Raw genomic sequence first — 23,853 nt, forward strand, 5'->3', positions numbered from 1 at the left:
TGTTGTGCTTTAATTTAACTTTCTTGCAACAAACGATTTTGATATTTTGCTCCCATCAGTGATGTGAAAGTGGATCTGTATCTCTAATGGTGATCTATACATAAAGTCGTCGTAGTGGATAAAATGTCGATTCACAGAAGGACTGAAATTTAGATGGTACAACTCAGTCTAGGGTCCATCGTAACAGAATATTAAGGCGTATAATTGTAACTCCTGCTGCAACATTTTAATCATTTTAGAGAATTAAAATTTGAAAGTTTTATCAGTACACACCATCAAAACGTATTTCTAAGCTTAGATGTTTAAATTCTAGTTGAATATTTTGAAAATCGGAATTGTTAAATATAAATCCAAACATTGCTGGACTTTAATGCTAGAGCGTCACTTCATATAAATAAGGTTTATTGGTGTGAGTGTCGCATTAGATTACTGCTTGGATTTTTTAATTATATGAAATCGATTTTAGTCCTGCCCTCCTCTTTATTTGGCATAAGGACGCTCCAAAAAGTAAAAAACAAGTCCTACCGCTCTTAACTATTAGCCACTCATGGCTGTAACAGCTCTGTGTATATGATGGAAGTGGGTGTTAAACTGGAGGTACAATCAAAACCTAAATTGATGGTAGAGGTACTTGTATAATTTTTATGCTAAGTTGACTGTAATTATTTGTCGTTATTAAAATAATTGGACATGAATTTTGCTTTAATTTACATTGCACATCACTTCTCTTAAATTAGCATATTTCAGGTGTTTTCCTTTTGCCAGAATACAATAATTTTTCACAAGCAAGATGAAAGCATCAGCTTTTTAAACACCAGTTACAAACAAATACTAGGCTATAAAGAAATTAGCCTTTTGCTTATGTACACTAATCAGCATCTATACGGGTTTTCTTCCAGGTGGCAGTTGCTAAAAACTTTGATGAAATAGTCAATAATGAGGACAAGGATGTTCTGATAGAGTTTTATGCCCCATGGTGTCCGCAATGCACGTCCTTTGAACCTAAATACAAGGAACTGGCTGAAAAGGTATGAAGATATTGAATAGACAAAAACCACAGAATTTTATACAAGCAAAAAATATTTGTAAATAGGTGAAACATGTAAGACTTTTTTAATCTTTGAAATTGTAGTTTTTAGTTTGCATGTGAAAAATTGCAAAATGATGTGATGCATGGGTATTGAAACGTGTATGATATTATATCTAAATAGATATATTATACAATTGGTTATACAGGATATTATTGTTGCAAATTTTATGGAAAGTGTAAACTGCAGGTAGTCAATGTTTGCAAAATCTTTTCATTCATGGAACACATTTGGTTAAATTAGTAACTGATTACGAACATTTTGCACCGTTTAGAAACTCAAAGCAGTTAGTTTCATTTCTAATTTTACTCAACACATTTTCGTATCACCTATTAATGACAAGTCTAATATAATTCATTATATTCTCTAGTATCGATACGTAAATCCCATATAATGGTTCCAAATTATAGGAAGAAGGATGGGTAGGTCAGGAAATAGCATATCGTCAATATAGATGTAGCATTCAAACAACAGAGTATTTCGTACCAGCATTTGTGTCATAAGCGGCGAACACGATTCTTGTTTACAATATAAATGTTTGTTACAAGCTAGAATTCTAGTAATGGGACAAATATGAATACAATTTGTTACTTGATCAGCATATGCATAATAAGAGTAAAAGTTCTTTTGGAAGTTGTACATATACATTTTGGCCATATATAACAATATTTTGTGTGATATTCATCTGTATCTCTCTCTCTCTCTCTCTCTCTCTCTCTCTCTCTCTCTCTCTATATATATATATATATATATATATATATATATATATATATATATATATATATATATATTATAACTCGCATATTTCATTGTTATAGTAGTCATCGGCTATTAAGCAAATTTAGAGAATTATGTAAAAGAAAATGTGTTGGCTGCAAAGATAATTTTATTTGTGCATGGTTTTTTTTTCTAGTTTAGTTTTGTTCGATTGGATTCAGTGTTCTAAGGCGGCGTTTTCAGTAAGACTCCTTTTCTTTCCATGTTTGGGGACTCTATTTGGGGTTGTGAGCAACTGCAATAAGTGTTATATCAGTGAAAATGTGGCACGGGGAGGAGACGTATTATGTGACCATGCTTCTGTACAGCTTTTTTTGTCATCCAGTCAGATCTATGAAGGTTGATCATTTTGTGTAGCTTTTCAGTTTGAACCCTTATACCGTATAGTCTAAGACGAGACATATCAACATATCAATGGTAAATCAAAGCTTCTACAGACACCTAACTAATTTGTAATTAGCTGAATTGATCGTGAGGCTAAAAGTGTTTATGAAACAGTTCCGCGTACATCGTCTATGGTCTGATTATCATGTATCGTTTGCTCATCAATAGATGATTTATAAAAGACTAGAACCTATTTTTCTGATCTGCAATGAAACTTGCATTATGATTTAATATCATTCACATTTTGGATTAGACCCTACATAATGCTAAGGTGGTATAGCATGTGATTGGCATAGCTTCTCGTCACACATAAAAATCTATTATTTCTCATCCTATTTGCTTGGATAAGACGTTTAAATATTTGATTTGCCTATATCATGTTGAATAAAACAAGTTGGACAAGAATCCAGTAATGAGAGATTCCATCTCTTTGTTTCACCTTCATGCAACTGTATAGGCAGATGGCTAGCCCGATTTTGATTATGTACAAGATCTACATATATTAGAGAGGTGATTTTGCATATGACTAACGAGCTTCTTACCAATGGATATACTGTTTTTCTCACCAGACTGTAATATCCCTTGTTAAAATTACTAATGGCGTAATGATGTTGCTTGATTCTTAATAATAATAATAATAATAATAATAATGAGCATTTTGTATAGTGCCTAATCTTTAGAAGCTCTACGCGCTTTACAACATTAAACAACGCATATAAGATAAAAAAACATATAATGATATGATTACAAAAACAAACACCATGAAATTAGAAAACATTAAAAGAAAACATGTTGAGAATATTTAAGGTAGGAAACATTATTAGGTCTTTAAGTTTGTTCTTGCAGTCGAAATAAGTGAGTTTTGAGAGCCCTCTTGAATGTGATCTCTGTGTCTTTGTGTCTAAGTTCAGTGGGCAATTCATTCCACGTTGCTGGGCCCTAGTATGCAAAAGAACGCTGTCCATATGACTGTTTTCATACTAGGAATAATGAGTATACGATTGTCAGAAGAGGAGCGTAACTATCTTGCTGGTGTGTACACATGGGTGAGGTAGGATAGGTATGTTGGACTAGAGTCCGACAGTGAAACGTAGCACAGAGAACAAATTTGGTGTTTGATTCTGGATCGAATGGATAGCCTTGGATATGTTCATGACATGTTGGTGCAATGTGAGAGTACTGACCAGAGTAACACCTAGGTTTCGTACTGATTGTGTGAATTTAATGTTGGTGTTGCTGATATTTATTGTTTGAGGTAAAGGATGTGAATGAGAAAGTCTTTGTGTTGTGATCAGAATGGCCTCAGTTTTATCATCATTCGTCCGCAGCTTGTTACATGTCGTTCATGATTTCACACCAGGAATGCACCTCTTCAGTTGGGTGGCTAGATTTGTATATTTGGGTGTCATCAGCGTACAATTGGTGAGACACTGGATGACGATATATGACACTTGAGAGCGACTGGTTGTACAGAATGAAGAGAACAGGTCCAAGAACAGACCCCTGTGGAACACCACAACAAAGATCAATTGGGCTGGAGTGTATTCCATTTGCAGATACAATTTCTGTCCTGTTCACCAAGTAGGACTAGAACAACAGTAAAGCTGTATCATGAATGCCAAATACATACTGGAGACGGTGAAGTAATATATCATGGTCTATTGTGTCAAATGCTACAGACAAATCAAAGAGGGTGAAGACTGTAATCTGTCTACTTTCCAACGCAGAGAGAATGTCATTAACTACTTTTAGAAGAGTAGTTTCAGTACTTTGGCAAGGGCGATATGCAGATTGTACATTGCTAAAAAGACTGTTTTAATTTAGATGAGATACAAGCTGGGATAGAACAACCTTTTCTAAGATTTTTTTATATGAATGGGAGATTAGAAACTGGGAGGTAGTTCTTTAAATCGTTATGGTTTAGTGTTGGTTTCTCCAGCAGAGGCTTTACAATGGCAGTTTTTAAAAATGATGGGAATTCCCCTGATGAGAGAGAGGTATTAATAATATCAGTTAGTGAAGGCAATACTGGACCTAAGCACTCAAGCAGCAGTGATGTTGGAACTGGATCAAGTTCACATGACTTTGGTGCACTCTTCATCAGGATTGTACGTACGAAATCCATAGAGAAAGGTTCAAATGCTGCTAATGGTTGCCGCTCGAATTCTGTATCCTAACTGTATCAGCAAGAATTGTGTATCAATATGAGGTTGTGTTATATTTGGTATGATTAAGTAAGCATTTATATGATTACTGTACACACTAGAGACTATATCTTCATAGGAATTTGGTCTGACTTTTTAATAAGATCGGTGCCATCAGCATATTGGTTGAGTACTATTTCGATATACATGCACACTAATGATGTGAAATTGTATTACATTTGTCAGCAATTTATAAACTATACTTTTGGTCAAAAAGCAATATTCTTGTATATTAATAAGATAATATTGGATTTGATTGGCAGAGCTTGTTACCATTAAGGGGAGCTAATTCCAATCGGAATGTGCCCTACTTAGATCATCATCGTCATATTAAAGTTCCATAAAGGTGAAGTCACCGCATATAAATGAGATATTTTGCTAGATCTAGAAATCTAAGTACATTATTGTAATTGTACTTCCTATATTTTTACAAGAGTTAAACAATTTTATAGCTTACCTGGTTGTAAGGTCAAGTGAAAAGTAAAATATTGTAAATAATAAATATATTGTTATGTGATAGATCAGTGTAACGTGTGGTCTATGTTATAGTTTAGAATGACATATTTGTGTAACATTATGTCCATGTTAAAGTTTAGAATGACATTTGTGTAACGTGATGTCCATGTTATAGTTTAGAAGATATTACCATACATATCAATTAATTAATATTTGCTTACAGTTGAAAGATCAACCAGAGCTGACCATTGCCAAGATGGATGCCACGGTTAATGAGCTGCCAAAGCCATATGAATACTCAATGTGAGTGTCATGTTTTGAGAAAAGAAAATATGATTAGATCACGAGATAACAAATATAAAACAGTATACAGTTTAAGTTGATTTAGAAAATAAATCATATTAGGTAAAAAGTGTCAATTCCTGATTTACAATATGTACATCATATGGGCTGTATTGCACTATACATTTTATGCCAATTGATACAGTTGTTGCCAATGTGCCATCAAATATAGCCGCCATTGCTACAAATAAAAATGTCTTCAAGGACTTTGTTTACAACATACTGAACATGAATGGACCAAATTAAGGAATTTAATTTACTCTTTATATGAGATTTAGTATACTCTGGATATATTGTACGAAATTTTGTAAATGCTTATCTCTTTCTAAATCATATTTAATAATGAATTTTGAATCTGAAACGCTATATATTTCTCGTTATTAATTAGAAATAATATAAAAGCTATTTTTCTTCTACAATGTAGGTCCTGTAGTAAACATTCGATTATAGACAAAACCAATTTGACTCGGCTGACAAAAGTTAAGAATATGTTATCCAGATTGTATGAGTCGACCATGCTTCGGTAAGGTGTAATATACCATTGCGTGGTTTATAATTAATACATTTTGCAGGCTTTTCCGTGTTAACGGTGAATCCGAAGGAATTATGAAATTTGTTATCTCAAAGGTTTCACTTTATTTCAAAGTTGAAATTCTTGTTTACGTTTTGCTTGGTTTCAACATCTCTCATCTCTGTCCTATTTCAGGTTCCCATTAATATATTTTGCTCCTAAGGGAAATAAGAAAAATCCAAAGCTTTATAATGTAAGTATTAATAATTCAGAATGTATTAATATGTGACAGGTTTTGCTTATCGTGTGAAGCATTGGCGAGACATAGGTATCACTCTTCCGACGTCATTGTAATTAACTGATACGTCAACATTAATGCTTGCATTAAGTTCAGTGTGTGTGACACTGTTACATAATACAGTCAAGAATAGTTTTATGAAACTGTTTTGACACAATTGCATAATACAGTCATGACACCTTGTTTGACACTATTATATAATACAGTCATTTAACTGTGACAGTTTCATGATATAGTCATGAAACAGTGGGGACACGTTTACAGAAAAACATCATGAAACATTTTGTGACATTGTTATATAAATAAGTCACGAAACCTTGTATGACACTGTTACATAATACAGACATGAAATGTCATAAGTCTATTAGTTATAGAGGGTACTACAAATTACATACCTGATGCTACACTAGCGTTATTTTGAAGCGACAATGACGTATCATAAATACGCATAGGTGGAAAAGACAAAACATGCCAGTCTATGGAATTGTTGTTTCGTGTATTAAGCTTACGATAACTACCATACCCTTCCTAATTGTTGTTAATCCCTCAATAGTACACGGTTTAACAGTTGTTTTGAATTATAGCTATGGGTGGGATGGAAGGTAAACTATGGGAAGACAGATCCAGAAATATCCTTTAGTATTCGGGTTTGAGACGAATGATAACACATATTCTAAGGATCTGTGAGATGGAACCCCGTGCAACATGTTTTGAAACATTATGTCTATAGTGTCAGTCGCTTTTAAAAGCGGTTTGCAAGTGCCATTCTTTCCACATTTATGCCAAATTTGGCTTCACATTTAAACTCCACTGGTAACAGAATTGAAGACCTTATGTAATGGTGAAATGTCTCTCAATTGGCATCCGATGTTCAATCAGCATATTTTTGATATTGCTACTGCTAAACCATTTGGAGGAATATCCCTTTAGGTCATTTATGTACTGTCACTTTACTTAGGTAGGTAGATGGGTGTCTGGATTGCTGTATCAGCAGATAGGATCAAATTATAGAAAATATTTCGTTTTAAAAACGCTAAACTGACTTTAGTGTGAATATGGTGTGAACTAGTGATTTTGTTTGAAACTGTTACTGGAAAGAACTGCCAGTAGAGGTGAGTTTTAAAATCACTGATCACGGTTCATATTTAAAGCATTATGAAAAATTGAGCTAAACAATTGCCGCTTTGGTGGCTATCTTACAAGTTTTATTACAACGTTTCACTATGAACATATTGTCATATCAATTTAAAGTTTGCATGTATTCCTTATAAATGGAAAAAATTCGATAGGTTCACAATCTTGAAATCAATCTTATTATGACGATGCCAATTGAATAGATACTAGAATAAACACGGGACTTGTTTTGAAAAAAATACTTGCAATATATAATTGGTCCTATATAACTGTATGCTAAGCATCTGGGCCTTGTGGGATGATCTAGGTGGGGGTGGGAGTAGGTTAACCTTATTTAATAGGGTTGTATTGCCAACATTTTGAAGAATACACTATCACTGCCACCATTTTTAAGAATACACTAACACTGCTAAAATATTGAAGAATACGCTTTCACTGCCAACATTGTGAAGAATACACTGTCACAGCCAACAGTTTGAAGAATATCAATCACTGGCAACATTTTGAAGAATATCTATCAATGGAAACATTTTGACAAATACACTATCACTGCTAAAATATTGAAGAATATACTATCACTGCTACAGTATTCAATAAGTCACAATCACTGCCAACATTTTCAAGAATACATTATCATTGCCATCATTTTGAAAAATATATATCACCGGCAACATTTTGAAGCATATCTGTCACTGGCAACATTTTGAAGAATACTCTATACTGCCAAATATTGAAGAATACACTATCATTGCTAAAATATTGAAGAATACGCTATCACTGCCAACATTTGAAGAATATTTATCTATCATTGACAACATTTTGAAGTATATCTCTCACTGGCAACATTTTGAAGAATACACTATCACTGCTAAAATATTGAAGAGCATCAAAGCAGGTTAGCTCTTTAATGTGCCCTTGTGGGAAACTGCATCCCGCTTTATTTGTTAAAAGGCTACACTGGGTCGCATATTGGGAATGACTGGAATCTAATGATTTTTGGGAATTCATTAACATGAACTATATTTCAGTTTACAATGGATATCACATCTAGTCCGTAAAAGCAAATGTTACAATTTAGGATTGTATGCTATTTTGTCTAATAAGTAGGAGAAATAAATGCATAAGCAAAATAATAAATTCTCTTTATATGTCAGGATGCACTGGAGGTTGATGCGCTTATAAAGTTCATAGCTAAAGAATCAACAAATGGACTCGAGGGATACACCAGAAACTGAAAGTGGAACAAGACCGAGCCTTAATATGCTGAAAGCGCACTTACACCTTGCTTTGAATTATCTTCACTAGCATATGCATTGATTTCATATTCATTTGATCTAATTAATGTTGTTATAGTTCTTCAACGTTATAATTAGTTTCATTATAATTCGATTCCGGACATAATCAGTTCCGCTCTAGAGCATGAGGCCAAAAATTCACTCAATTGTGCATGAATAGTTCAATCAAATCAATCACAATATGGTCTGAAACAAAACAACTTAATGTATTGTATTATATAGCTTTATTCGTTTATAAGGCAATGTTTTCCAGTCTCATGTTCGTCCATATTTGCTTATTCCTTCTATAATGTGGTTTTCGATATAATATTGTTTAATACATACCCATTTATCGCTATAACGTATTTTCGTATATATCTCAGTCGACAGTAATGGACCACATCTTCAGTGTTATAGCAAGTAAAATGTATATTGTCTATTTGGTTTAGTAACAATAGTTTAGAATGTCTTTCCACTATGTACTGCAGCAAACGCGATTTTTTAAAAATTATGTTCAATTGAGAAAGAAATTCGACCAGCGTAAAGGATTATACCGCTTTGTTTAATTTCTTCCATGCACTTGTAGTCTCTCAGTACTATTGTTTATGTTGAGACAGAATAATGTGTGAATGAAGTATATAGTCATCAATGCAAGGAGAATCTCCTGTAATTTTTTTCAAGGGTACATAAATTTAGGCGAAACAGAATTTGTTCATCACCTGTTCATATCGCTGATATATGAATGGGCAGTTGTATCAATATTATTGATGTGCGGATTTACCAACAGATTTGAACGTGAAATAAATCAGAATGACAGAATCGAGCATGTCTTTGAATGCGTTCTCAATAAGCCCAAATTAATCTTTAGTTCAGAATGTAAATGGTCACTTTATATTTCAATTAATAATGTAAATATATAATTCTCTACAACTGTATCTTGTTACAACTCTATGGTCTTAACAGAAGTAACAAAAAAGAGAGAGAAACCCAAGTTTTGTATATAATAATATATAATTGTTTTCCTTAAACACAAAGTGAACAAATTACAAATAAGATAGTGTGGTGAATTGTTACGTGTATATGCTCTCAAAATAAGTACCAAGGAAGATTTAAAGAAAACAATCTTTGTGAAGTTTAGCAAATATATTTCTTTCCCTAGAATACAGGGTGAAAATGAAAAAAAACTTATAGTATTGCGAAATAAATCCCAAATAATCAAAGGATCAAATGATTACAGACATAAGTCCTAATAAAATAATGTCCTGAATAAAACTCAGTACAAGTCCGGATGAGATCTAAAATTGAAGGCGATGACGGGTCAGTTATAGTTTATGTAGTGCTGATGTGTCAACAGTCTTTTGTTGAATCACAGAAATATAATTCCAGGTTTGAATTCAGTATGAATTCCTGTGAATTTCTGTATCCATGCATTTTATCAGAGGACGATTGAATTTCAACAGAACATTATCACTTCAATTGAATCATTTGTACAAAATAAAATTCAGCCCGAACTATACATAACATGATACAACTTCAAGGTGCCAGATGGTAAAGCACGATCACCCACCGAATCCTCACAATCATAAGATTAGTTTGCTCACTACTTGGCCTCAGGAAACAATTAACATCTTTTTAAAAAATTACCTAGTGGAAAATAACCGTCAAGAATGATCCAATGAGCCTTGTTTATCTACAACACAATACCCTGTAAAAGTCGCATAGGAAACTTCATAAACCTGACCCAAATCAACATACTTATTCATTCTTGTTTAACTAAATAAAAAATCTTGATATTAAGTTGATACATATAGAGAATAATGTACATATTATTAGTTGTTTACATAAAATGAACATAAGAAGTCAATCAGGTCAAGGAGAAATTAACTCAGTTTTTGACACGGTCAAATGCAGCATAAAATGTTATATTACAAAGTATGTAAAAATATTTTAAAAAATTAAAACTAACAAACAAGCAATTCAATTAAAGACGCATAACAGTTCCCCTCATAAAGATAAAGAAAGATTTGGTTTTTAAAAAAAAAGATGAAATCATATGAATACCACAAATCATACATAAGAAATATACTTCTATGCAGTTGAAAATGTATCCGCTGTTATACTGTCTTTTCTCTTGATGTACTTGATATTAATATTTTGTTCATGGAAAAACAAACTCAACCTTAAAAATATTGTGGTCACTAAAATCGCCTTATCCGTCAGTGGAATTTGCCATAATCATTTCAGAAAATTTATATTTGCTGACATACTTTGCACTTCCAATCTTATCTATACACTCGTCGATTCTTGGTAATGGAAATGAAATTGTTTTAGTCACACTGTTCACCTTTCCATAATTAGTACACATGCAGATTTTATTATCTTGTTTTGGAACAAGTATACTTTGTGAAATGCGGTCCCTATTACTGAGCTCAATGAAATCATTCTATATCAAATACTGAATTTCTTTTTTCAAGCATTCCATTTTGATAGGGTTCATCAGGTACGAGTGTTGTTTCATAGGTTTGGAATTTAAAATTTCAATGTCATGATAGATTGTACTTGTTCTTGTAGGAATATCTGGAAATAAGTGCTCATATTCAAGTAATAACTTTTTAAGTTCATTCTTTTCTTGATGCTACAAATGTGAATGATTTTTGTTCAGGTTATTCAGAACTTCTGAATTCCGATTTTGTTTAACTCCAAAATCAGTACAGTTCGATAGCATTCCTTCGCTTACATCCTCAGTGAGAGGTACAAGTATAACTAAATTGTTTGCATGATTAACCTGGCTATCTCTCTCGACCTATTTGGTACTCTCTTGATTAATTTGCATCCCAGGAGTAATATTATTGTAATTTAACTCATTCATATGCTTAGCAACTTTGTAAAGGACATAAAACCTAGTCTGAAAAATATTTCGAAGAATAAGCAAAAGAGATAGAACTCTATTATCAAAACTGTACAATTCGCTCCATTATTGTTCTGTCGAACCTTAATTTAACTTTTGAATTGAATTGCTGAATGACAATATCAAGCATATCTAGGTGGAAAATTCCAGACATACAATTTGACCCTTTATCAGATTGAACAGATTTGGGAAGGCCCAATTGATAAACAAAATCTTTATCAAAGCTTTTCCTGATGTTTTAGATTCAATGTTACTCAAAGGATTTGTCGCTGTAAAATATTGTTGGCGCACACATTATGGTCAACAAGTAATATTCTTCTAAACGGTTCTTCAAATGGAGTAATATGTTACTTGTGATCCGTAGGTATCTTCTGATTGGTTTTTCCTATCATTAGACATTCGTGACAAGATCTTCAGGATTTACAAACATCACATTTAAATTTTGACACATACAAGTATTCAAGATCTTGCGATAAGTCGTATTAATCGTTAAATGACCAGCAAAAGGAGTTTCATGGACGAAACTAAGAATGTCATGTATGTATGATTTTTGGAACTACAATTTGATAGTTCACGGACTACTCGAAATCAGCAGGTACCTTATGGGTTTCCATTTTCTCATAAGAATCCCGAGCCTAAGTCTGATGACAAATTTGCATAACAAAGCCGCACTCCATGAATACGAACACTCTCATTAGAAGAAGACTTATCAGAAAAAGGCAAAATAACTGACAATAAAAGTCTCAGAGAAGCTCCTGTGTACCTTAAAATTTTAATAGAGATGGGATTTGCAATATCACCCAAGAGTGATATAGAACCCGTAGACATGAATAGGCCTAGTGGTTAGAGCGTCCGCCTCGGAAGCGGGAGGTCGTGGGTTCGAACCACGGCCGAGTCATAACAAAGACTTACATAAATGGTACTAACAGCTGCCTCGCTAGGCGCTCAGCATTAAGAGGTTAGTGTTAGGACTGGTCGGCCTTGTGTCAGGACAATGTGACTGGGTGGGACATCATGCTATATGTATGTGGCATGATGACCCTGTGGGAAACATCACTATAAACTGCCACACTGCATACATCGTAGCTATATGACTTAAAAATGGTTAAAGCTACGTTAAAAATCATAATCACAAACACACACATACACACACCCTCGACAGGAATGGTTCATAATTCTAAATAATATAATCATACTCGTGTTTATTAGACCCAACAAATGTATTGCACTCAAAACATAACCTTGACCTTGACCTCTTAGCAATAAGATCATTTGGATAAGGTTTGTCGTGATTCTGATGCTTAGGTTTTAATTTGAAGCAATCCGAAATAACGTGTCCAGTCTCCATGCAATAGGTGCATGTAGGAGAAGATTAGGTCTTCTGATCGATATTAACAGAAACTTGATTTCTAAAACTTGTTCCAGATTGAGATTTGGAAGGGCTCGTATTAGGCTGGAATACACTTTAACCAGAAGACTGCTGAGTGGAAGACTTACTAGCAAACGAAGAATTAAGCTAATAAATACTCATCAGCAGTACGAGCAGCATTTTCTAATGTTTCGACATTATGCTCATCAAGATTAGTATTAACGTCACCGTGGACGCAATTCTTGGGCTCTTCAAGTAATAGTAGCTACCTGAAATTTTCGTAATCTTTCTTAACCTTTATAGAAGAACACCACCTTTCAAATTTTCTTGATTTGTCCCATGCAAATTCAACATAAGTCTGGCCATTTTATTTTGTAATAGCTTAATGAATTTTTGCCGATAAGACTTCGGCACAAAATCGTAACCTTTTAAGATCCATTGCTTAACCAGTTCATAGTCAGCACTTTGATGTACTGATAGGGAAGCTTAGATTTCTCGGGTTTTCTCAAAAAGTGAACTTTGTAATAAAAGTGTCCAATGCTCTCTTTGCCATTTCAAATTTTCAGCAACTTTGTCTCAATGAGGAAAATATGTATCTACTTCTTTTTATCTAAAATGTAGCACTAACATAAAATTCCTAACAACATAAAAACTTCACTTTGTATGTAAAGTGGGGATATGCTTTTCACTTGCCACCTCTAATTATTTTAAACGAAATTGAAATTCTCTTTTTTCGTTTTCTTTTGCATTTGAATTTGCATTTATCTCTCTCTCTCGCATTCCTCTTTCTCCAATTACATTTGCATTTGTTTCTCTATCTCTCCTCCCTCTCCAATTGCATTTGCATCTCTTTTTATTATTTTTGTAACTGCATTTCTCTCTCTCTCTCTCTCTCTCTCTCTCTCTCTCTCTCTCTCTCAATCTTGTATTTTAATTTTAATTCATTTACTTTTATGTTAGAGTCTAATTCAGACTTACTAATCAAATCCAAAGCACAGTTATTCAAAACATTTTTTTCACCATGTACTGGATCAATTTCTTATTACTTGCTTTGTTAAAGAAGCGTTTGACTCTGAAAGATCATATTTTCTGGAAAGCTGAAGCCATTCGTCTATTTTCAAGAAGTCTAGCTGCTCCTGGGAAGGATTCGAAATCAAAATCTCCATTTTAGATGACATTGTAAAAAACTTGGATTTCACTAAAGATTTCTAAAATGTGAACTAATATTTGGGATTCATAAATTCTGAAACTATGGGAATGTAAATTTAAGAAACAAAGTTTTATGAATTATTTTAGCAAACTTGTTATCCCCAGGAGGAAAGCCCAATTGTCTGGTACTAGTCTATGCCAAGAAGGAGCATTGAGATCTAACTAAACAAGACACAGAGAGAAAAACAGAGCATGAGAATATGGAATGACAAATAATGAAAAATAAGGATAACGAAAAGAGGAAAAGAGAGAGGATATAGAGGTAAAGGGCGAAGGAGACTCGATGAAAGATGAGAAGAAGAAGAAGAATGTCGTGCAGAAAATTAGATCTTGGTGGAGGAGAAGATAAGAAGATAGAAATTAGAAGACAAAGATGAAACATGAAACATTAATGCTCTTTACAGGGCCACTCCGTTGCCTTGAAAATATATATATATATTCTCTCTGGACAAGAAAAGGTTGAGTCCATTTTTATTGTGATAGATTTATATTTTTTTAATGTCCCTAGAGTCACTATTCCGACTGATGGACTTCAGCCACTTGCAACATTGTTGCCAGTGTACAGTAACTTGATGTCACCCCTGTTACATTTCCCTTGAGTCTAAACATACCCACACTGTTCCATTTTCTATTGTGAAGCTATAGCGCAACTCCATAAATTTAACACAGAAGTCTACGTGAGGCTATACATTTTGAGGCTATTGTGCAAACCTCCAAATTTAACATACAAGTTAACTGATACTGTATTGTTCCCCATCACTACTGTTTAGCTTTACATGGTTGCTAGAGTAGCGTTAGGGTTAGCTATTCATGATTGCTAATGTGCCAATATAAACCTTATTCCTAAGTTATAACGGCACATAATGAAAGTAGTTTGCAGTCTCTTAGTAACGTATCTTACTAAAGCTTGACAACAAGCTTTGCCTCTATATTTGCATTTGGAGACACCATCCAATGTGATAGCCTCATCGTTGACACATAAGCTTCAAGCTTCTATGCCAGTACGACCATCGTCGGTTTCCTTAATTAAAATTCGATAAATAGTGTTGACACGGTAATAATGGCTGATAGGCACAGTGAGACCTTCGTCTTCATCAATGGAAATACCAGACTGATCGAAGAATAAATCTATCAGGCACTACGCTACAAAGAAATATCAGAAGATGAGTTATATTATAAATAAAGATGTAAAATACTTGGCCAGGAAAAATAAAAATATGGTCCGACCTGTTCAAGCCCACAATCAGCCATATCTATATATATATATGTATATACACGTGACAGCATTCACTATGTTCCTGTTGCTGTCCAGGACTAATACAAGTATGCATAGGGGCCGCCATGTATGCTCCAATTTTAGTTGTTAATATGGTTGTTTATGGACAATGGGAATGCCCGACAAACCTATGTTAAACTTTCCACCATAAAAACAAATGTAAGTGTCGTGATATTTTTTTAAACTAGGAATAACGTAATCTCCCTCCCTCAAACACTTACACCCTAAAATTTGTCGAGAAATTTCTTGCCATACGTAAATCGTTGAATGCTATAAAATCTTGAATTGACTTGAACTTGTACACATTATGTACTCTATTTGGCACTGCCATATGTCACGGAAAAAGATTATAACATTATATATACCATTTTTAAGAAAGGAAACAAACACATGTATTTTTAAAAAAATAACTCAAGTTTCACTGCATTCTATGATACTCCCTATTGTAAACTCTCATTCTAAAACCAAAACGTGCGTTCAGAAAATTTAACAATATTTGTTATATTATTTTTCTCTCCGTTGCTTAAGAATGCAGTAGAACCAGACTTTTGTTTTGGTGATGTCCGCAGTTTAATTGGAAACTTTGCCACATTGTTTGTAGTGTGTGCTGCCAAATATGACATCTCCTAAATTGGGATATCCAACAAATGTTATGGTAGAATGAAAACAATTGTCTATGAACATTTCTCACATAGAACAAACATATCGTTATCTTAATTATCATTGTTCTCTAATACTTTTTAAAAAATATTTCCGTCTTTTTTCCATTCTTTCTTTCTCTATGCAATGTAACGTTAGGTCAGTCTGTCCATCTTTCACATCACTAGTCCCCTTTCTACTGGCACCCAATGCAGTAGCACGTCTGTACGCGCGCGCACGTGCGTTTGTGTGTGTGTGTGTGTGTGTGTGTGTGTGTGTTAGATTTCGTTTGTACCAAAATTTCACATGAACATTACATACTAATACATAGTAACCATCGACTTAAACCGTTAAATTTATCTGTGTAGATGTATGCCATCGTTCTCAATTTGTTTCTGCAAGTCACTTTTAGATTACAAGGTTGTAAAACATAACTTCGATGAGGAACCAAAATAATTTCTGTATTCACTGATTTTGTTGATTTTGTCATCCTATGATATTTACAACCGTTTTTTCTCTCTCAACGTCTCACCATCTCTCTGCAGTGGATGTAGATGGCAATGAATATGAGGTAATCATATCCTCTTCAAGATCGCTAGCACAAACACATCTGGAAAGTATAGTGTGAGATGGATCGCTATTGTCGCTTGGTATCTGCTTTCTCTTTGAAAGGTGTCATCGTTTCATCTTGATAATACACTTTAATTTGGCTAAGTTTTACACAATACTTGAACTTCTTTTATTTCATAGTGTGGAGTAATCCTTCGTTTTCAATTTTCTGTAAGTGCGTGTTGAGGTCTCTAAAATTTGACAATAAATTAAGGGGGACGAACCAAATTATTTGGGCTAAATCAGGACTCTCATAGTTTTGTGACAGAAGTGGCGGACATTGATGCAGGCTCATTCATGTCGTCTTAGGAATCACTGACATAGATTTCAACTAACTGTTCCACTCGTGTGTGGGGTGATGAATGATACAGACTGTTTAATGAATATTATGTTTTGTAATGCAAGAGACAGGTTAAGTTATTAAACTGTATCTCCTATTCTCACATTTTAAACTAAAAGAGGGCAATTGGATAGTGGGTATGATATAATGGATGGTATAGTGGACGTAATGGATAGTATTTTGTGTGTAAAGGATAAATATTTTGTGAGATTTCGTCTCCTTTTCTCCCATTCTCAGCGAATACAAATCGTTTTGGATAGTGAGCATATATTTTGATAGCATAGTGGTGAAATGGATATTATTTTTGTGGTGTAACGGATAGTCCTTTTGTGGGATTTCATCTTCTTCATTTAAATTCTGAGATAAATAATGTGATGGATATTGTTTTATGTGGTGTAACGGATAGTCCTTTTGTGGGATTTCATCATCTTCTTCATTTAAATTCTGAGATAAATAATGTGATGGATATTATTTTATGTGGTGTAACGGATAGTCCTTTTGTGGGATTTCATCTTCTTCGTTTACATTCGAAGAAAGCAAATAACGTTTGGTGTGTGTGTGTGTGTGTGTGTGTGTGTGTGTGAATTGGTCTTTGTTTGTCATTATAAAATACCTTTGTCCCTATGAAATTCATTTTAGCTACCTATCTACCTATAGTAACGCGTATTCAGGTCCGCCACTTAGTTTCAAGCAAACATTGACCATTCAATACACAAATAAGGACATAGACATAGGGACATACAATTTGCATACTTAGCGATACTTTAGGGACACTATAGAGAGAAAAGATAGACATACAAATCCAATGGATACAAAATGTAGTTGGCTAATGGTATATAAGTACCAATTGTTTTTCCATAGACCTTATTGCTTATGTTTGGGGAAATACATATATTTTCTATCCTACTTTAGCGTACATGTCACACACTTTTCTAGAGAGCAGCGTTAGATTGTCAATTTGACAAGGACAGAACCGCCATTTACTCCATTGCATTAAAGAGAGATAACTCTACTGGAACTAGACAGGGGTAAGAGTTATTTAGTCACAACAGGCACATTTTCAGCCATGTGTTCCATATTTTAGAAAAAAAATCATAAAAAATATAAAATATAATCTAGACAGAAATTAACATAAACTCACATGTTGCCAAGAGGTTCAACATCTTTTAAGCTTAACAGAAAGTACAACTCTTGCATAATGCACGAATCACATCTAGTTTTGTTCTTTATTTTAGCATGCAATCTTCAATACACCTCATGCTCCACCCACTTACGCAATTGTACTTAGTATCACTTGTGAAAAGAATTTTATGAAGTACTAAGCTATGTCTTACATGAATGTGTATAGAAATGTCATTGAGCTGTTTGAACTCTTGTTTTCATACTTTTGCTTCACTAGCAAAATCATATTTAGAAATAAAATGAATTCTTTTAACTATGAGTTGTGTCTTATTCATATCATCCCTTATCTAATTTCACTTTGGCGATATGGGATAAATCACATTATGCCATATTATGTAATAACAAGGTCAAAGGTCAATGCACTAGTTAGCATGTATCTGTTTTTTTATTTCGGAATGCAATCTTCCCTACACCTTAGGATCCACCCACCTGGACTTGCGCAATTGGTACCGTTATACCTAATCAAACTTATAAATAACGCATCTATGAATAACTACGATATCTCATGCTCGGTTCAGCTAAATCTGGGAGCCTCTCGAAGATGACTCTTCGTCTTACTTATCGACACCTTATCGACACAATAAAACCAAATTATAGGGACACAGGAAAGAGATATTATATAGACACATTTAAGGACATCGTAGGAACGTTAAAGCCATGCAACACTTTTAATCCGCATAGCTATAGCGTACCTGATCATGTGTAACTAAATAAAACCCAAATATTCCAAAACATAAGGGATTACATCGAAGAGGTCAGGTGACTACTCAAATATATAAATAACAGGTATAAGTAATTTCGAAATCTCCTGCTCGGTTCAGCTTAAGCTCGGAGTATTTTTGTGATTTTGTGTGTGTGTGTGTGTGTGTGTGTATTCATTTCTCGTGATTGTGTGCGCGCGTACGTTTGTGTTTGTGAATGTGTTTGTTGTTTCCTTAACAATAAACACTTGTCCCTCAACACAAAATGTAGTGTATGTGTGTATGTGTTTTGCATGCACGCGTTCGTTTGTATGTGTGTGTATTTTGTTGATGTGTGTATTTTGTTTGTGTGCGTACATACGTTTGTACGTGTGTGTGTTTGTATATTTCCTTAACAAAAAAGCTTATCCCTTAATAAAAAGTGTGCATGTATGTTTTAGTATGCACGCGTTCGTTTGTGTGTGTGAGTGCGCATAGGTTTGTGTGTGTATATGTTTGTTTTTGTGTGTGTATGTGTGCGCGCATGCATTTGTATGCGTACTTTGTTTGTGTGTCTATTTTTTGTTTGCATGCCAAAGTACGTTTGTATGCCTATGTACGTTTGTATGTTTGTGTTTGTTTCTTTCTCTTAACAAAAAGCTAACCCTTAATAAAAAAAGTGTCTCTGTTTGTGTATGCATGTTTTTGTATGCACTCGTTGTTTGTGTATTTTGTTTGTGTGTAGTTTGTTTGTGTGCTCGCGTACGCGTCTTCTCTTAACAGAAAACTTTCCCATAAAAATAGTGTTTGTTTATGTGTGTATGTATGTGTTTTGTATGCACGCGTTTGTTTGTGTGTTTGTGTGTTGTATTTTGTTCGTGTGTGCACATAAGTTTGTATGTGATTGTGTGTTTGTTTCGTTCCCTTAACAAAAGCTAATCCCTTAAAACAAACGTGTATGTATGTATGTATTTTTGTAGACACGCGTTCGTTAATGTTTTTATGTATGCGCTTTTGTATGCATGCGTTCATTTGTGTGTATGTGTATGTATATGTTTTTGTATGCACACGTTCGTTTGTGTGTGCATATATGTGTGCGCGTCTACATTTTTATGTGTTGTGTTTGTGTGTTTGTTTTCTTTTCTTGGCAAAAAAACATCATTTTTTAGAAAAATCTTTGCATGTGTATGTATGTTTGTATGTGTTTGTGTGCGTTCGTGTACGTTTGTGTGTGTGTGTGTGTACGTGAGTTTTTTCTTCCCTTAGCAGAATACTTATACCTAAACGAAAAAGTGTTTGTATGTGTGTGTGTTTGTTTAATTCCCCGAACAAAAATCGCATCCTTTAAGAAAATAGTGTTTGTAAGTGTTTATGCGCTTTCGCGTACGTTTATATTTTCGTTTGTATGTGAGTTTCTTTTCTTCCGTTAACAAAAAGCTTATCTCTTAATAAAAAGTGTGTGTCGATTTATCTCTGTATATGTTTTTGTGATTATTTTTTCACTTAACAAAAAACAAACCTTGTCCATGCTCAATGTGTTTGTTTTGTGTGAATGTGGAGTAGTGTGACTATAACCACTCACTCTTTTGCGTGATGTAATTGTAGGTAATAGTGTGTTTTGTAGATAAAGTTGTCCTTCTCCACAATATATTGATAGTAAATAACGCGGATTTTGTAGCTGAGTGTGTTGTTTTGTATAAATATTTATTTTAGATTAGCATTCTCATCACTATGGATTGTTTGGTAGGTGATTCTATGTCTATACAGTTATATGTCTGGGCCCGATATTCATTATATTTTCTTCCGCCATCACTGTTTTTCCCGATTCAGGTCAACCACTTGCAACATCGTCGTCAATGTCCAGTCAACCCACCTGTTCCTTTCATATTGTTGTTATACACCCCTATTATTTTTGTAGCTATTCAGGCCCAACCTATTGTCCGTATAAATCTTGTCCGTTCATCGTCCCATGGTCTTTTGTAATGGTAATCAGTGCCGTCACGAAGGAGTGCAGGGTTGCGGATTGCACCGGGTGACACCATCAGTGGGGGTGACACCAAAATGACTGTCCATAAAAGTTTTGAAGTATTGTCCAGGAACGAGGTTTCATGGGGGTGACACCATGAATTACCGCACATGACTGTCTATAAAATGGAGAGTATCTAATAAATGCGATTTGTCAAGCGTGCTACGTTCATGATGTCGCGTATAAAAATCCAGATTTACAACATCGACATATTGGAGACGTGCTACGTGGAGTTGATACACACGTTAAAGTCTGTGAAAATATAAGTCTCTCAGACCATTGCTTGCTAGTGTTGGTAAGATCGGAAATGAAATGTAAACTAGTGCTAGGTGCTGGTAATTAGTCAGTCGATTACTACGATAATAATGAAATCGGTTTATAATAGCGCAAGAGGATATTGGAGGGGTAGAGCAGCGTTTAGTAAACTTGCTGATGCAGCAGATGTCGCATGTTGCTTAATATCGGTTAACACGCGCGGTAATATAGCAAATTTAACTAATACCACCTAAACAAATTCAGAATGCACATTGTGATGTCAGTTCTTCCAATGAGGTTCATCAGGCAGATATTTTGTTTTAACCACATGATACTATTAAAACAAGTAGACGTCAAGCACGCACATACAAATACGCGTTGATCGTCGTTGAAGTAGATATAAATAGCAGAGCCGCTATCAAGTAAAACAGCAGCTGAAGTTCCGTCTACGTCTATACGAATTTATCAACGTGGTGGTATACGATGGCCACAGTTGGTACAGGTTGATCCTGGCAAGGAATTTCTTGGTGTACTAACGTCGATGATGCGACACCAATAACGTCAAGATCAGATGAGTACATACCACAATTCATCGTGATCAGGCAATCGTTGAACGATTTAATCGAACATTTGCTGAGCAGTTATTTGGCTATCAGTATGCGCAGGAAATAAAACTTAATAAAGTTCAGAAAGACATGAGATTGCAAGACTACAATATATGATACCTGCGCTATAAAATGTGATTACTCCTGCAATGAAACCCATCAGTGTAATCACACAAATATACCAATACAACGACATGACTCTTTCTCAAAACAGCCAATAATAGGAAATGTGACTGTAAGAAATTTCTTTAAACCTGGTGAACTTGAACTGGCTAAAAAAAGAGCGACTGACCCTGTCTGGATTGTGACCACACACATAATTTCAGCGTGGTAAGATCCACTGGTAGACCTGCTATTTACTGACTAGATCCAACTTTTCCTCAACGTGAATTTGTACGTGAACGGTTAAAAGGAATTCCTGAGGATACAAAATTCATCGTTGTGAAAGCAGTGCACCAGCGCCCTGACGAATGAAATGCTATAGCATAACCTAGAGTCCACGGAATTTTGTTCAACGTTTACGCGCTCTCAACAGCACTTACCGAAATTAAAACATTGTCATTAAAACGGGGAACCTGAAATTTCATCGTCGATATTTTGTTTGCGTGTACCTAAAGGACGATTTCAAAATGGTACAGGTAGATCTAAAGTATTTTCTTCATATAACAGAAATGATTTCTGCTGTAGTGAATCACGAAATATGTTCCGACTTGCAGTTATCAAATCAACAGGCCTCTGAAATTATCTCACGCATTATTTCACACTGAACTTTATCTGGTTGTAGTGTGATTAACTTCTTAAACTATTTTAACGAATCATCAACGGCTCTGTAATCGTCGTTTATTTCCTCATAATAATCTACAAACGTTTATTTGCCATTCATGCAGAGACCATGATCGCCACACATAATAACAGCAGTATTCCGAGCCATTAACCAATGAAGAAACGTTTTTAATACTTCTAAAGAAACCGTACATATTTCGACCCAAATAATGATATTGGGAACGTATTTTTCACCCATTCGATCAGGATTGAATGCATCTCCTTTCCATCTAAAGAAACTGTGATAATTTGATATTTAACTCCACGTTCGCTCATTTCACTGGTTAGCCGATGACTTGGAGTTAACACAACTACTCCTGAACAACTTTCAGAAATAATTCAATCGCACGCGTCGTTTTACCACAACGATCACACCCATTGAGATAAATGATTTTATGTCTAGCTACACGATCATATACCGATGTTGTTGATAATAATTGTGAAATTCGATTATTGTTATAATAAATATCATTAGATTCAACGTCTGCGGATTCAGAATAACTGAGAATCTTTTTTTTTTTTTGCACTGTCCATTCACTCCATGATTTATCAGCGCCAGGTAATAGTTCTATCAATTCTGCTTTATTTTTATTTATATGAAATGAATATGTGACTATTATAACCGCGGTATTAGTAAATATCTTTATCATCAAAAACAATTATTGAAGCCTACGCGATCATCGAAGATCTTATATGTATCAATTGTTACATATATTAGATTTAATTTATACTATTTTTACTTGTATTTAATTTAATTTGATTGTTAGTGAGTTTTGTAGTCTTTTTATTTTCTTTACATTTCAATATAATGTAATTTTGTTTACAAGGAATTTGATAGTTTCCAGAAAATTCAGTTTGACCCGAGTTTTAACTTAGATACCTAATAATAGAAACACTTTTTTTTTATTTTTGACTTAGTTCCTAGCCTTGATTGAGGGTCAAGTAAACAACTTTTTACTAGGAGTAAAATGATTGGTTCTTATCAAGTACATACATGAGCGCTGTTACTTTTACATGTAATTATGATCATATCATTCTCTATTTCGCAATATATTTCGCACTTTTGCATTTCAGTAAATAGTGAAACACTTAGTATTAATAGTGATATTTAGAGAGAGAGAGAGAGATCTCAGAGTCCAGGGCTTTTAAACACTTGATGTTGTTTTCTTCTGTTGTGACCAGCATTGTCGATATTGAGTATTTGAGTTAAATATTACATTTGCTTTAGACTATGTGGACTCTAGAAGATTAATTCGTTTATCTGGAAATAGTATTGTGTTCATACATAACTCTTGGAAAAGAACTTTCTTGAAAATTTTATTTGGATTTCCAAGACAGGAGCATTAATTATTGTGTTTGTACAAGGAACTGTAGACGTCAACACAGTACAAACTACATCATACTTCATCGCCTTCCATCTTGGATTCTTCGTCGGGACTTGAACTTGAAATCATTAGAACATTTC

The 23,853-nt window shown here is 34.3% G+C and overlaps 1 protein-coding gene across 1 annotated transcript in view; it reads left to right on the plus strand.

Moving 5' to 3' along the window:
* The window catches only part of LOC149802109 (protein disulfide-isomerase A3-like), a 72,727-nt gene that overhangs the window by 13,159 nt on the left and 35,715 nt on the right, over positions 1-23,853 (plus strand). Inside the window, exons 6-7 of the mRNA XM_089956894.1 lie at positions 900-1,028; positions 5,133-5,212. Of these exons, the coding sequence (XP_089813020.1) occupies positions 900-1,028; positions 5,133-5,212 (209 nt within the window). The remainder of the gene's footprint in view (positions 1-899; positions 1,029-5,132; positions 5,213-23,853) is intronic.

This window comes from Sinohyriopsis cumingii, chromosome 4, assembly GCF_028554795.1.
Source record: "Sinohyriopsis cumingii isolate HCF-2022 chromosome 4, ASM2855479v2, whole genome shotgun sequence".
Taxonomy (NCBI): domain Eukaryota; kingdom Metazoa; phylum Mollusca; class Bivalvia; order Unionida; family Unionidae; genus Sinohyriopsis; species Sinohyriopsis cumingii.